The 15,302-nt window shown below is 33.2% G+C and overlaps 1 protein-coding gene across 6 annotated transcripts in view; it reads right to left on the reverse strand.

Annotated features, from left to right (window-relative positions):
- LRP1B (LDL receptor related protein 1B) overlaps window positions 1–15,302 on the reverse strand; it is a 1,876,014-nt gene that overhangs the window by 497,158 nt on the left and 1,363,554 nt on the right. For all 6 annotated transcript variants that reach the window (XM_073241389.1, XM_073241391.1, XM_073241392.1 and 3 more), the window contains exons 34-35: window positions 12,197–12,318; window positions 10,641–10,772 (exon numbers count right to left, since the gene is read on the reverse strand). In XM_073241389.1, coding sequence (XP_073097490.1) covers window positions 10,641–10,772; window positions 12,197–12,318 — 254 coding nt within the window. The remainder of the gene's footprint in view (window positions 1–10,640; window positions 10,773–12,196; window positions 12,319–15,302) is intronic.

The raw sequence follows: 15,302 nt of genomic DNA on the forward strand, positions 1-15,302 counted from the left end.
TGATGGATCTGGGCAAAGTAAATTGAAAACCTTATGGAAAGGATTCACCATTCTAGATGCCATTAAGCACATTTATGAGTCATAAGAAGAGGTCAAATTATCAACATGAGTAGGAGTTTAGAAGAAGTCGATTCCAACCCCCACAGCTGATGTTGAGGGTTTCAAGACTTCAAGAGAGGAAGTAACTGCAGATGTGGCAGAAACAGCGAGACAACCAAAGTTAGAAGTAACCTGAAGTGTGACTGAATTACTGCAATCTTATGATAGTATTTTAACAGAGAAGGAGTTACTTCTTATGGATGAGCAAAGAAAGTTGTTCCTTGAGATAGAATCTACTGGTAAAGATGCTGTGAAGATTGTTGAAGTAACAACAAAGGATTTAGAATATTAGATAAACTTAGTTGATAGAGCAGCACAGAGTATGAGAGGATTAACTCCAATTTTGAAAGAATTCTGTTGTGGGTAAAATGCTATCAAACAGCATTTTGTGCCACAAAGAAATCCCCCATAAAAGGAAGCGTCAATCAATACAGCAAACCTCATTGTTCTTATTTTACAAAATTGTCACAGTTACCCCAATGTTCAGTAACCACCACCCTTATCAATCAGCAGCCATCAACACTGAGGCAGGACCCTCCACAGCAAAAAGATTATGACTCACTCAAAGCTCAGAAAATGGTCAGCATTTTTTAGCCATAAAGTATATTTAACAAGGTACATATATCATTTTTCAGACATAATACTATTGAGTACTCAATAGATTACAATATAGTATAAACATAACTTTCATATGCACTAGAAAATTTTTTAAATATTCATTTGACTCATTTAATTGTGATATTCACTTTATTGCAGTAATCTGGAACTGAGAAACCACAATATCTCTGAGGTCTGCATGTATACTCATTGGTATCCATTATTGTATAAATAAATTCAGTCTAAGCCAAGTGAGCTCAAGCCTCAGCTGCTTTATCATTGAAAGAATATTAAGGGAGAACAGTAAATGGCAGCAATTATAGGGCTACAGTCACATTTTAAATAAGGTAATTAATAAAAATCAGCATGGATCATAGTTATTTTCTTCACTAACCAAACCAAAATATCATAGGTAGCAAAATTAAAATTTTGAATCCCTTTATTCAGAATTTGGACAATAACTTTTCATATATAGTTAGAACCCTGAATTGCTGTGGAGTCATCAGTTCTTTTTAGTATCTTGATATTTAATTTGTAAGGAAAGTGGCAACATAAATAAGATATCCCTTGTGAACATTTGATTTTCCCCTGAAGAAAAGAACGGAATCTACAATACAATGTACTTTCTGTGCTCAAACTATGCAAGTCTAATTCTGATTCAGTTCACATAGATTTTAATGACTGTTGACTAAGAAAATAGATGGTTTAAAAAAACAGCCTATAGGCTGTTACTGTTGAAGCTGTTAATACTGGAAGTTGAATAGTCGAAAAGCTAAATGAGACCCAGGGAAATCATTATTCAGAAGAAGTGGTTTGTTTGTTTTAACTCCTTAAAATACTCCAGAGCCAGAGATTCATAACCCTTAAGTAATGTATTCTAGTACTTAATATACTGGCTATCAAGTTTCATTTCTGGTTCCAGTTGAATTTTCTTCTATTTAATTTACATCTAGCTCTTCTCATTCAGTTCTCAGTAAAATTAAATAATAAATACATAGAACAAATGAACTTCTAGACTAAGGGAATCAGTTTTGTATTGTTTTTCAACATAGGCCTAGATGAAGTCACTGACAACAGTGCTTCACCTGTAGAAAATGTTGGGAGATGACACACTATCCTCAGAAGATGCCGTCATAATTGCACTTTGCACCATGGTGGCATAAAGAGCTGGCAATTGTGGCCAAGGACTTTGGAGTACCCTTCCAGGCCATAAAAACTCTGGATGGGAACATTCGGTGCAATACTAGAGCTCATTCTAAGCATAGTTAACATCAGTCAAAACTCAGCCTGAATTGGTGACAAAGAAGAAAGTAAGTGCCCTAATAATTCTGCTGGTGTTAGATAACTTTGTATCCCTCAGGCTATCCTAGACAGTTATAAGCCATTTATTGAAAAAGCTTTTCTTAGAGAGCTTTGTTGCCAGAGAGTTCTCAGTAGAAAATTTAGTGCAAGTTAATATTACATGAAGACTTTCCAGGCACTGGTCAGAAAACTACAAAGAGTGGTTGAGGAAGTTGCTGGCTTTTGTTGAAGCTTTTTTCTGGAATACTGGTCAAAAGCAAATCTGGCAAATATATGACTTTAAAAATCAGGTACTGATGAATGTGATGACCACGATAACAAATAGTGACCTAACAAAAAGACATTGGGTCTTCTACTGCTGAGGATTGTGACACTAAACCAGAGGTGCACTTCACAATCACTGAAAATGTGTTAGATTTTGCCCTGGCCAAGGTTTCTCAACCTCAGCACCATTAGCATTTTGGACTGAGTGATTCTTTGTTATAGGAAACTGTCTTGTGCATTATTCATGAGCACTCTGGCCTCTACCCAGTACATACTGATAGCACCCTTTCTGTTGTGACAACCAAAACCTTTCCAGGTACTGCCAAGTGGAATCTGGGGTACACGATCAACCTCAGTTGAGAACCTCTGCCATAAATCTACTAAATTAAACACTCAGTACTAGGACTACCAGCTTTCTCTGGTCAGGCCTTCTGAACCCCACATACTGAAGGCTCAGATACCTCTGAGCCTTTGCCTTATATAACATAGACGTTGTTGTTAAACACTCATTCATTCTTGGGTGTTTCTCTTCACTTTCCTTTTACTTTGGCATGGAGGAAAAGTAAGGTTTACACACACACACACACACACACACACACACACACACACACACACACACATACATACACATATGTAAGTTCAAATCCTTGCTTTGTCCCATTCCATCTGCACAGCATTTGGCAGTTTATTTAAGCTTTAAGCTTTATCTTTGATTTCTGCCCAGAGGACTTCTCCAGGCATCCAAGGCTTATTATTAATTGGAGGCAAAATGGGGATCAAGATGTGATCCTGGTACTTCCTGTTTATTTCATCCTCACTTGGTTTAAGCCAGAATACAGAAGTGTTCCTGTGTTCTGGTACCACTAATGATATAGCAGCATCATTAATAACTCAAATATCAAAATTCACACCCTAAGCAATAATGTGTGGGGACAACATGGATAAAACATCTATAATATTGTGATAAGGAACCTCTAATGGGGCCACAAATGATCCCCACCACCTGGGATTCATTCCCTTGTCTCAGCCATTCCCTTTGACTGTGAGCTGGACCTGGTATTAGCTTCTAACAAACAGCATATTTCAAAAGGGATGGGATATCACTTCTGAGATTAGGTTCCAGAAGGTCTGGCTTCCACTGTGTTTGTGCTCACTCTCACTTTATTTTCACTGGCTTTAAGAGAAGCTAGCAGCCATCTTGTGAACTGCCCTATGGAGAGGCCTACATGGCAAGAGACTGAGGTCGATCTTGAGGAGATGGTACCTCTGTCAAACAGCCAGCAGGGAACTGGATCCTGCCAGCAGCCACATGAATGAACTTGGAAACAGATCCTTCTTAGCTGAACTTTCTGCTGAGACAACAATTCACAGCCACACTCTCTGGCCAACACTTTACTGCAGCCCTATGAGAGACCCAAGCTGACCCATAAAGCTGTACAATAGTGACTGTTTGTTGTGTTAAGTTGCTAAATTTTGGGAATTTGTTCTATAGCAATAGATAACTATACCAACATAGTGGGAGAAACAATGTTTTCCTTATTATTATCTTCCTCTTTTTCTCCTCATTCTCCTCACAGGTAAAGTGGTCCTATTAGTCTTCTGTCCCAAAGTTTACCTCGGGCAATCCTATCCTTGGTGCCTGTATTATCATCATCCCCCAGAAAACTGAGCCTGGGGGTTGCCTGTCAATTATCTTTCCCAATCATAACTACAAAAGGATTAAAATTATCATTATGAAATTACTGAGTTATTCAATTCCTAGTTATTCAATTCCTAGTTATTCAATTCATGGTTTATGTCAATCTAAAAGACAAACCCCAAATGCAATCCTGAGTGCAGAATTTAGTTTAGTTTGAGCACTCACAGACTCCAACAGAACCCGAACAGCCAACTCTCCTCTGCATCCACATGTCACTCCAAACCCAGTTTCCTCATTGTTAAAATAAAAATAACAACTACCTCAACAAATTACTGTAATGAATTAAATAACATAAATACATAAAGGTTTCCTAATCTTATTCCTATAATGTATTAGTACATGTTGAATAAATATTAAAGTTTTTTGAAGTTATCTTAATTATTCCTTTTCCAACTGCATTATCCTAATCCACCTGTTGGTGATTAGTTCTATTTCTAGACTTTCTACTTTAGCCAACTCCCTATTCCAAAAACACTAAGGAGCTCACAGACATACTTTGCTTTTTTTTCCTTTCAAGTCCCCAAAAGGATCCACTTACTGCTTAATGCTGCTAGCTAAGGCCAAATCATAAAAAGGAGTTAAAGACCCATTTCTTAGGGAGTTAAAGACCCATTTCTTATGATCAGTCCAAAAATCAGTTCAGTAACTTCCTTTTTTTTCTATTCACTTGCAAATTGTCTACTTTAACAAAAAGTAATGGCTAGCAATCTCAGAAGCTGAATCATAGCTTTTAATTTTTTTCTAAAGCAAGGGTGTCCAAAAGAAAAAATGGACTATTATGTTCTTGGTTTTCTTTAAATGGTGGACAAATACTTTTTCAAGGTTAAAGTTACACTCAACAATGTTAATGGTATCAACATACCTAAGCTAAAGGAGATCTCTACATTATCATCTGACTTGTCAGCATATCCAGGGCTGAGTTTCTAGGGATAAACAGGTACCCAACTATTGCCTAAGAGACAGCACAGAACAATTTGAAAACATCCAAAAGATTGACCTATTCACAAGAACACTTCCTTTATATATCTGTACTAGTGCTTTAGTTGGATAAATGGTGGTGGGTCAAGATACTGTGTTTTTTCAATCTCTTAGCGGCTATTAATAATTTACTGTAAAGTAGTGTGACTAGGCCTTTTGAGAATAGGTTTCTCAGTAACTCAGTTTTGAAAAGAAAAAAAGTAGAGAAAGACATCAGAGTATCAGACACAAATGTAGCTCTGCTGAAAATAATCCTGAGTATCTAAAAAGAAAGAGCCACACAGAGAGATTTAGGAGAGGGAAAGGTGCTCAGAGGCGGGCTGTGCTTCATGTGAATTAGTCCAAAGCAGGTGGTGGGACCTTTTACTTTCATGAGGAGTGATGACTGCCTGAGTAACAAGTTCCATGAGATTTTCTTAAGTGATTTTCTCAAAAACAGAGGGAGTGATATATATGTATCCCAAATAAATTGACCAAAGCTTTAATCTTAGTAGGTAATCCTGTGCATCTTCTGGGGCTTTTGGCTTCTTATAATCTATTGAAGAATTCATATGCGTAATGGAAACTTGTTTTTGTTTTCTGTTTGAATTCACAAATTACACAAGAAATAACTTTTGAGATATTTCCAATGCTTTGTTTAACCTTATATAATAATAATAATGCTGTATTCTGTATATATTTATGATACTTGTCTCCCAGGTCATGTTGGAAAATGTTTGTTTCCTTGGTAGTTAACTACTTTACATCTTGAAAGATTGACTGGACTTGACTATCTAAAAATACATACAAAATACATCACTGCATGATTTGAAAATATAATCTTGAAGCAAGTTTGAAATAACAACACAAAGTAGTATTGGTTCACTGTCAAAAGAACAAGAAGACATAGAACCAGCCCTAAAAATTCACTTTGTAGTCAAGGAAATGGTTTTCATAAAATTGATAAAATGTCCCACAGCAACAGTGTTATATTTCCTAAGCTATTGCTGTTACTAACACAAAAAAGAGTTCTTTCTATAATTCTTCTGTGGACTTGATAGTGACAAAGTGGTTACTAAAATAATTTTGTAAATAGCTGTTTTCTAAGCCTCCAGGCATAGTAAAAAAGAGACTTTCATTTGAGTATCAGCTACTTCAATTATTAAATGGGTTTAAGGTCGTATGACTCAGTATATAAATCAAAACATAAACTTTTACTAGCACACGTTTGCAAGAGTGCAGTGTAATTTTATCAAGTAATGCCAACAATGGTCTAAATAAATTTTGCTTCAGTGGTTACAAATGCAAGGTGGGCAAGTGTAAAGAACTGGGAGTATGATTCTCCATTACTACACAGCCTCTGGATCTATCTGGCTTCCAGTCCCCTTATCTATACAACATGAGGGGATGCTACTAGGTGGCATCAAATGTTCCTTCCAGCTTTAACATTCAAAGGTATATGCAAATGGGACTCTTAAGGAGAGATTCTTTCATGTAAATAGGGACATTCAACTACGTCAAAGTGAAAATAGTACTTTGTTGAATGTTCTCCTTGTTTTGATTTTCTTTTAGTAGACTTTATATTTTAGAGCTCAGACTAACAGAAAAATTGAGCAGAGTTCCCTTATACATGCACAGACTCCCCTACTATCAACATCCCACACCAGAGTGGAAATTTGTTACATGATGAACTTACATTAGCTTATCCATAGTTTATATTAGGATCTATAGCTTACGTTAGGGTTTACTCTTCATAGTGTACATTCATTCTATGAGTTGTAGCAGATGTACAATGACATGTTCTTTCAGTGTTTATTGTTTTAATAGCTATAACACATATGATGCTACAAAAAGGCATTCTAAATAGTGAGTGCCAACTGATTACATCCAAATAATGGTCCGTTGATCCTGTCTTTAAAAAAAAAAAAAATCCTATCCTACAGATCATTCATACATTGCAAACAAGAAACTCTTCCTTGTTTATCTTTATCCTCTTCAGCAACTTCACTGTGATATTCTATACCTAATAGAGAGTAATGACATTTAACACTGAGTTGAATGACTCAAATATGAGCAAAAGAGATAAGAGGAAAAAAGAATACAAGCTTGAAAATGTCAGAAAAATAATCACTCTCTGAATAGAATATCCTCCCTATTCAAGTAATATCTTACTATTGATTTCTATGAAAATGTCATAAAAACCCTCAAGGTAGGGGAGGGGTGGACTGGCTTGCCTTACTTACTGAATATTACAATTACAAAGCAATAGTCTTTGTTTTGGAGACTTTTCTCCTACCTAGAATGTATCTTTTAGAGCATCAAACTCAGTATTTATTCATCAGGGGGAATATCACCTAGCAGGCAAGGATTTTCGAAGCTTAACATATTTTTTTTCCAGTGGAATAGGACTTTTCCAGTGAAATTGTAAGAATGCTTTAAACAGTTCAAATCTAACCAAAGGATCTTCTTTCTTCTGTGGATAGAATTTAGAATTGTTTCATCTGGTGAAAGAAATATTTTCACTACAGAAAACTTTAATTCATTAGGGCCAAAACTCAGCAAAATTCATATCTGTTAATCATCATGAAATGTACAGACTTGAACAATATATGTATTCCTGTAAAATTGTGGTAATGAGATAATAGTACATAATTTATTATAGTTATACTTAAATGATCCTCCTTCACACCATCTCCTTATTATGATGGAAGTTATTTGACAGAATATGGGCCAACTCTGCCCTTCCAGTTTGTCATCTTTATCTTCGATTGATTCATCAGTAGGATCACTTTAAGTCCTTGAAGTGAATGCCATTAATGAGAGGAGAGGAACTAATAGAGTGATAATTTATAATCAGGTAAAATATAAAGGTCTTGGAGAAAAAAATAGAGGTTGATGTGTCAAAAATTGTTTTTTCTGTCTCTCCCAGGAGCAATCTATTCATTTTCCTTCCTTCTTCCCTGGAGCAACTTCACTCAACAAAATCACAGAGCAGAGCTTGTATAATGTCCATAATATAATTCAAGTTGCTGACATTTATTCTGATCCCAATATATTTTCATAAAACATACTTATTAAAGGGTTAGACTGTAAAGTAGATGGAACCACAAAAGGTATGTGGAGAAGTGTCTGAAATCTCTTGACACCACCACTGTCACCACCACCATCATCGTTAGTGTCTCAGTTGGTTCACTGCCAGTTTGCTCACTTCCAAGGTTTACATTCAATGACTTTGAGTAATTGTTGATGTAATTTGATCTTTAAAAATCTGCTCTACATACTATTCATCATCATCTTCATTATTGTTATTAAGTTAATCTTCACTAGGGAAATTCAGTAACCTATTCTTTCTGTCCCCAAGAAGTTAAGAAACAACTATTAGACTATGTAGATAACTTAATAGAAAATATAGTATTAATCAAGAAAACAAAAAAAATCTTTGCTACTTACATATGTATGTCTCACATAAGCTAATTCTTATAATTTATTGCTTTCCATTATTAGATGTCTTTTACTATTTTCTTGGCATACATGTATATCAGGAACTGTGCCAAACATTGTATAAATTGATCTAAATATTTCAATATCCCAGAAAGTGGAAAAACTGGCCCTCAGAAATATTAGGTAACTTACACAAGGTCAGAGAGGTAGTGAAGGTTTGAACTAGCATTAGAATCCAAGTTTCCTGTTGCGTGAGTCTTGCCTCTTCCCACTATGTTTCACGGGTCCCTACATCTACAGCCCTTTTTGAATTCAAAGCAAATTTTGAATTAGTGTTTTCTAATTAGCAATAAGGATTTTAATAGATTATTGAACATTGTAATTTTATATGACTCTTCCATATGCCTACATCCTTTTACATGTAGAAAAATAAATCGATTTTCTAAAAATAGTTTTTTTTCTAGTACTTTAAAAATATGGCAGTTACAATATAAAGAACACAAGGTTTTAATTAACAATTGGTAAATCCTCTGATGGAAAGCTGTTTTGATACAAAGTAAATTGATTTTGTTATTAATATTATTGGGGATTTAGAAAAAGGGAGAGTACTCTTCTCTGCAAATGAAATTACCATCTATCATTACATTATTTGAAACCTGACTACTTCAAGGTAAGCATAAGGTCTTGGAGAGTGAGATTAATTCACACAAATACTCAGTTTACCCGTCAGAAAAAGATTTACTTATGATCTAATCAGGACATTTAGACCAAATGGTTTATTTTAATATTTGTACCTCATGGAAATTTGTCAAGTATTTTCAAAAGTTATTATGGAGACTAAAATAATTGAATTTTTGATACCAGCTGAAACAAGGGATTATGTATAGTTTGTAAAAAAAATGCATGTATACATTAAATTATTTCAGGAAGTTTTAGTTTTGTTAGTTTTGCACTTACTAAATCCTCTGACCCAAAATTCTACAGAATAAGATGCATGTAAATAAGAGCGTGTTAGATTATGCATGATAATGTGAACCTTCCATGTATAATGAGGTTAGATCAAACAGCTTTGTCTGATCAAAAATCACATAGTGATTTTGGCAAAATTAACATATTTCTCAACAAAATCTGCTATATTTGTCTAAATTTCTCTTTGAGAAAGTTTCTTTTAAAGATATGTAATGTTTGCCTCTATGTGATTCCATACTTTTGGTACAAAAATGATTTACTTAAGAAAAGTCATCTTTGAACTATTTGTGAACATCCCCAGTAATTCATTAATTTGTAGCCTAGAATTTAATTAACACATAATTAAACAGAATGTGTTAGAACTGGGGGAAAGAATGAGCTTATCACCAGAAGCCCACATACTGATGTTTAAGGTTTTTTTTTAAGATTATAAATCAAAGAACTATTTGATTTTAATATTAGATAAAATTAAGTCTTTACAAGTACAAAAAAATTCTGAAAGCATGCTTGTACGTCTTTAGCTAAAACATTAACTCAGGAAGCATATGGTTTAGTTGGATGAGAAATGGGAAAATATGCTTTCCTAAGTTTAAACCTTCAAGTGTCAAATAAAAATCTGAATATTAATAAGAAAAGCATACCTAATGCTTATACTACATCTGAATTTAGCCATTAGCACAACAAAATGTTTACTACAATAAATTTGACAGTGTTTACATAAACTCCCAGACATACATTTGTATTAGCCACTGCAAAATGTTTAGCGCCCTGTTTTCTTTCACTGCTTGCTACAACAATAAGGTCAGGTAAAATCTGACACCAAAATGACACATATTGTATTCAAAAGTAATTTTAAAAAGCTTAACATTTATAATTGTTTCCATTATTTGAATTTAATTTGCCACTGTCTATATTAGAATAGGCGTTCATCCTGAAAATATTTTAAATAACATTGTTTTAAGTATGTAACACATCAAAATGTTTTTATATGCCTTTGTGTTCATAGGTGGATTAAAATAAAGGTGTCATTAAAAAGAAAAGAAAGATAAAAATGAAGAATCAAATGCCAGTCACATTTTAATGCTTGCAATTCAAATCCTGTATTTTAGGAAAATTTTACTTAATTTTTTTTTTTTCAGGCACAACATATATAGAACAATTTGAGTTAGGCTTAAAAATTCATTTCTAATTTGCTTTCTTATTCCTTTTTCAATTTGACTATCAGAGTGCAGACAGAAAGGTTATATTTCTATCATGTTTAATAAATCAAGTGAAAACATTGTACATAAATTATAAATAGGAAGTTATTTACCTGCATGGAAATCTATTCCCACAGCAAATGAAGTTCCTGATATAGGCATCAAAGCATCCATTTTGTCGCTTGGCTCCAGAGGTATTCCCCTGACTCCTTCATTAACAGAGTACATAAGAAATGACTCTATACCTAAATTGGAGAAAAAAATAATAAAATAGAAAGCTCAAAATTAATATTTAAAATTCAAATCATTCCTTCAGCACTATTTTGAACAATCTTAATTTCATGAAAATATTTCTTAGACTTTTTTTTAATTGTGTATGATACTTATGACTAGTTGAAAGATAGCTTAGTGATTCTCAAAATCGAGTATACATCAGATTACTGGGCCCTTCCCTGGAAATCTGAATTTCTAAAAAGATCCCAGGCAGTGATGATGCTACTGTTCTGCAACCATACTTTCTTAAACACTGAGGTAGAAAGTTCTTGGAAACATACCTGACCTCAAAACCCACCCCCAATTCTCTAAAGCCTAATTATCTCTTTACTTTTATGCAAGATGATAAACTTTGATTGTAGATATGATTTTAGACAACTCTATCACTGTTATTTTTCAAATAGGGTTAGACTTATTAAATCCTTTTGAACACTAAAAATACTAATATACTTACTTTTTGCTAATATCTTGCTTTTCCAGCATAAAAATTATGTCCTAAAATAGCACATATTATACACTACCAGACCAATCTGCATGCTAATGTTTATGGATTTTTCTAGTATGTCAGAAAATGTTTTTATATACATTTTCTTACTAAAACTAGAATGCCTGGGTTTAGATATGCTTCCACCACTTCCTGTATGACTTAGACAAGCTATTTAATCTCTCTGTGCCTCAGTTTCCTCATTTCTAAAATGAGAATGATGAGAGACCTAGTTTCACAAGGTCATTATAAGGATTAAGTGAATTATATTTCAGGTACACAATGTCTGGTACATATTAACAGTCATATAAATATATGATTTAAAATAAGATGTATGATGATATTTGGATATATATTTCTCATGTAAGATTGAAACTTTTTTTAAAATAAAATTAAGCTATGATCACTGAATTGAAAGGTCATTCTAGAACCAGAGTTCTTTGGGACTAATAGAACTAGAGGCTATGAAACAAGAAATCAGAAGATAAATTTCTTAGGTTCCAATTCTTTTGTGGTGCTCTTCTCCCTGAGGTAAGCAAATCTGAGACCTCACATCCTCTCTGCTACTTTCTCTTGGGTAGAATAAAATAAACATAACTAAATTCAAATTGGATGGTAATTGTAGCCAATCAACGACTGCTTTTTACTTCAACTTTTGCCTATTCAAGTTGAAGGCAGCTTCTACTGGATTTGGTTAAAGTTTTGATAATAACTACAGTAAATGAAAATAACTAAAAAATTAGGACGTTTTATAGAAACAATGATGCTTATGATACACTAAAATTTCTACATATGACATCAATCAGTTGTTTGAAACAAGCTAGTATTATCTGTTTCTAATTTTTAGCTGGTTTGGTTGACTGTATGGAAGAAATAAATACATCAGAATTAAGATTTTTTGAGACCTTGTACCTTGACACGACATGCGGTTTTTTTGGAGATAATACCCCACTGTACACATGCAAGTCCTTGTAGTTTCGGATGTTGGTAAACAAAGCTGAGAGCATCCACCATTATTTAGTTGACAGGAATTGCTGCCTGCATAGGAAAACAAACAAAAGAAATGTAAAAATCAAGAATATCATAAAAATAGAATATCACTCAATATCAGTAATTTGAAGAAATATTTATGCTCTTATTAATTTCTAAATGCCACTGTTTCATATTGGTTAACATTATATTTTATTCTCTTGAATTATATGAAGTAGCAAATTATGATTGATGTTTGTTCTTCCAGGAAAGTAAATGGAGATCTACTACATAGCACAGTAATTAAAGACAACAGTACTATAATCAGTTTATAGTATAGATTTAGCATGAATACAATTCAAAGTTGCTAAGAGACTAGATCATAACTGTTCTCCCTGTAAAAGGAAATAATAATTATGTAACATGATAGAGATGTTAGTTAAAGCTACTGTGCTAATCATATTGTAATACATAAACGTATCAAATCAATGCATTATACATCTTAAAATTATACTGTTATAATGTCAATTATATCTCAATAAAAATAAACACAAAAATAAATCAATAAATAGTTTTAAAAAAATTAAAAAGTAAATGGAGATACATGACAGGATTCATAGTCACAGAAAAGCAAAAGGAAAGTGATTTGTCATAAATACTGTTGTAGACATTTGTGATATTTTAAGATCACAGAAACCAGGAATTCTTTTTGACTTCTAAATTTAACTTCAACTCTACAGTTACTTCCTTTTCAAGACTATTTTACCCAAATGTACCAAGTAAATAGCTGCTAAATTATGTTACTAACTCAATTCTAAGATTATGCCATTAAAAGGAGGCATATATATGCACATTTAATTAATTTTTAAAAGCAAGGAAATAAATTTTGCCATTCCTAGGAACATAGTTCTCCCAAAATGTATTTGAAACACACCCGCAAGAGTCATCTAATTAATTGGCATATTAATTCTCCTTATTCCTGTGCAGTAGCAATGACAAATATTAGTCAGGTAATCACAGGTAGGCATTCTACGAAGATGTTCCATTGAATTTACTAGTCCCACTGTGCTAATTAAAGCTGGTAGCGTGAAGTTAAGTAATTTACAATTGTAACCAGCAAGTTCATTAAATATCCCATTTTTACAACATTTTTATTATTCTAGGACATGCAATGCCATTTACTGGATGTTTAAGCTCTGAGATAAAGTGCAATAAATCCAGTGAGAATTATAAAGCATAATGAAAGCTATATATCAATAGTGCTCTACGGAAAATTCAAAATACCAATGCAGCTCATTATTTCTCATCTCCTGAATTCAAGATAGTCTGATGGGATTTAATTGTTCAATTAAACCTGTCATGAGCTCTGTCGTATATGAAATGTGAAATACTCTCAACTTGGGAAACTTCTCATCAGGAGGTCTACCACATTCTCTGCTGACTTCCTATAGCTGCCAGTTCAGTCAATGCTGAACTCCACCTCACACAGGGCTACATACTAGGATTTGAGTTGCCCTAAACTTTTGAAACGATTACCTTTACCTCTTATACAAACTAATAAGGATTGATTGATCGTTGCCCCTTTTTCACCAGCTGACTTATATGCTAAGATGAAATTTCATATCTCTGCTTATTTGAATAGTGAGACAATTATATTTATACATTTACAGTAATTCTATACTGACCATATACATATTTCATTTCATAGATAGCATGTGACTATATATTAACATCATGTGAATCTATAGATATACATATTTAGATACAAATTTATTTCAACTATCACTGAAGACTGAAAAGCTGGGAAGAGACTGATAATTGGCACCTAGCTACAGGTTTGAAGAAACACCAAATGGAGGAAAGGACAAATAAGGAGATAGAAGTAAAGAAAAAGTGATTAGGGAAGAAAACAAATTTATTTGAAATAAGATATTGAGGGGGCATATGACTGATAATATCAAAAAATTATGTGAAAAAAGGAAAGGGAGCTTCTGGGATTGTGTGTTTTTAACAGAATTATAATAATAGCAGTATATATTGTACTTTATTTGTTTTTTAACAAATAGCAAAATTAGTCTCTCAACAACTATGTCATACAAAAATACACATTTCATTTACCATTTGTTTTGTTGCTAAAGAAAAGTTGAAAGCGAAAGAGAGAAAAGGGGGAAAAAATGAATGATTCATTATTTACAATAAGTATCTTTGCTTATTAAATAGAGATTTGATGAAAGGAAAACATTAGAGTGATATTAAAAAGTGATAATTTAGGCAGTGATTATCTAACAAGTTAAAATACAAGGTTGCCTTAATATTTCACAATGATATTGATGTTCAACCTTCATGACTCAATTTTTAGTGTAGCTAAAAAGTCCACTTGACTATCAAGAAGTTCAGCTTTCCAGTGATCTGTGTGAAAAATGATAAAAGAAGTAGCTAACTGTACTTTGAGAGGTAGTAATGTTAACACCTTAAATAATCTTAAACTGCTCATGTTTCATGCTAATGAAGCTTTTAAGCTACCTGCCATGATTCTGTTAATGAGATTGTCTTTAATACAGATGCTTTTATCAGCATATTTATCTAGTAAAAATAGTATTTTCACTGCATTTTAAGCTTAGTCATATTATACCATTAATTTCTAAGTGGTCGAAGTCCTTGCCAATTTAGTAACATGTTCCTAGTGTGTAGAGTACCCAACTATACCTATAGGAGCAAATCCTTAAATGAGGAAGGAAATCTTGTTAATGTGAGCAAAAATGTGAGCCAAATATAATATAAATTTCTCCTCCAAGAAACTACTGGAATTGTATCTAGAAAAACTCAGTATGTTACTTTACAATTTCAAAAAAAGGATGTGCTTGTTCCCATTTTTAAAAACGGAACATAGATTTTTTTTGAATGTTCTGTTTAGAAATAAGTATCTCTCTCCCTGTAGTATTTTCTAGTTTTCTGTGTTTTCAGATATAATCTTATTAAGTGTAGGCTATAAACTGTATTTTATGATAGTACTGTAAACTTTTACACTTAACCAATATATTGTACTGAA

Source organism: Manis javanica, chromosome 7 (genome assembly GCF_040802235.1).
Source record: "Manis javanica isolate MJ-LG chromosome 7, MJ_LKY, whole genome shotgun sequence".
Taxonomy (NCBI): domain Eukaryota; kingdom Metazoa; phylum Chordata; class Mammalia; order Pholidota; family Manidae; genus Manis; species Manis javanica.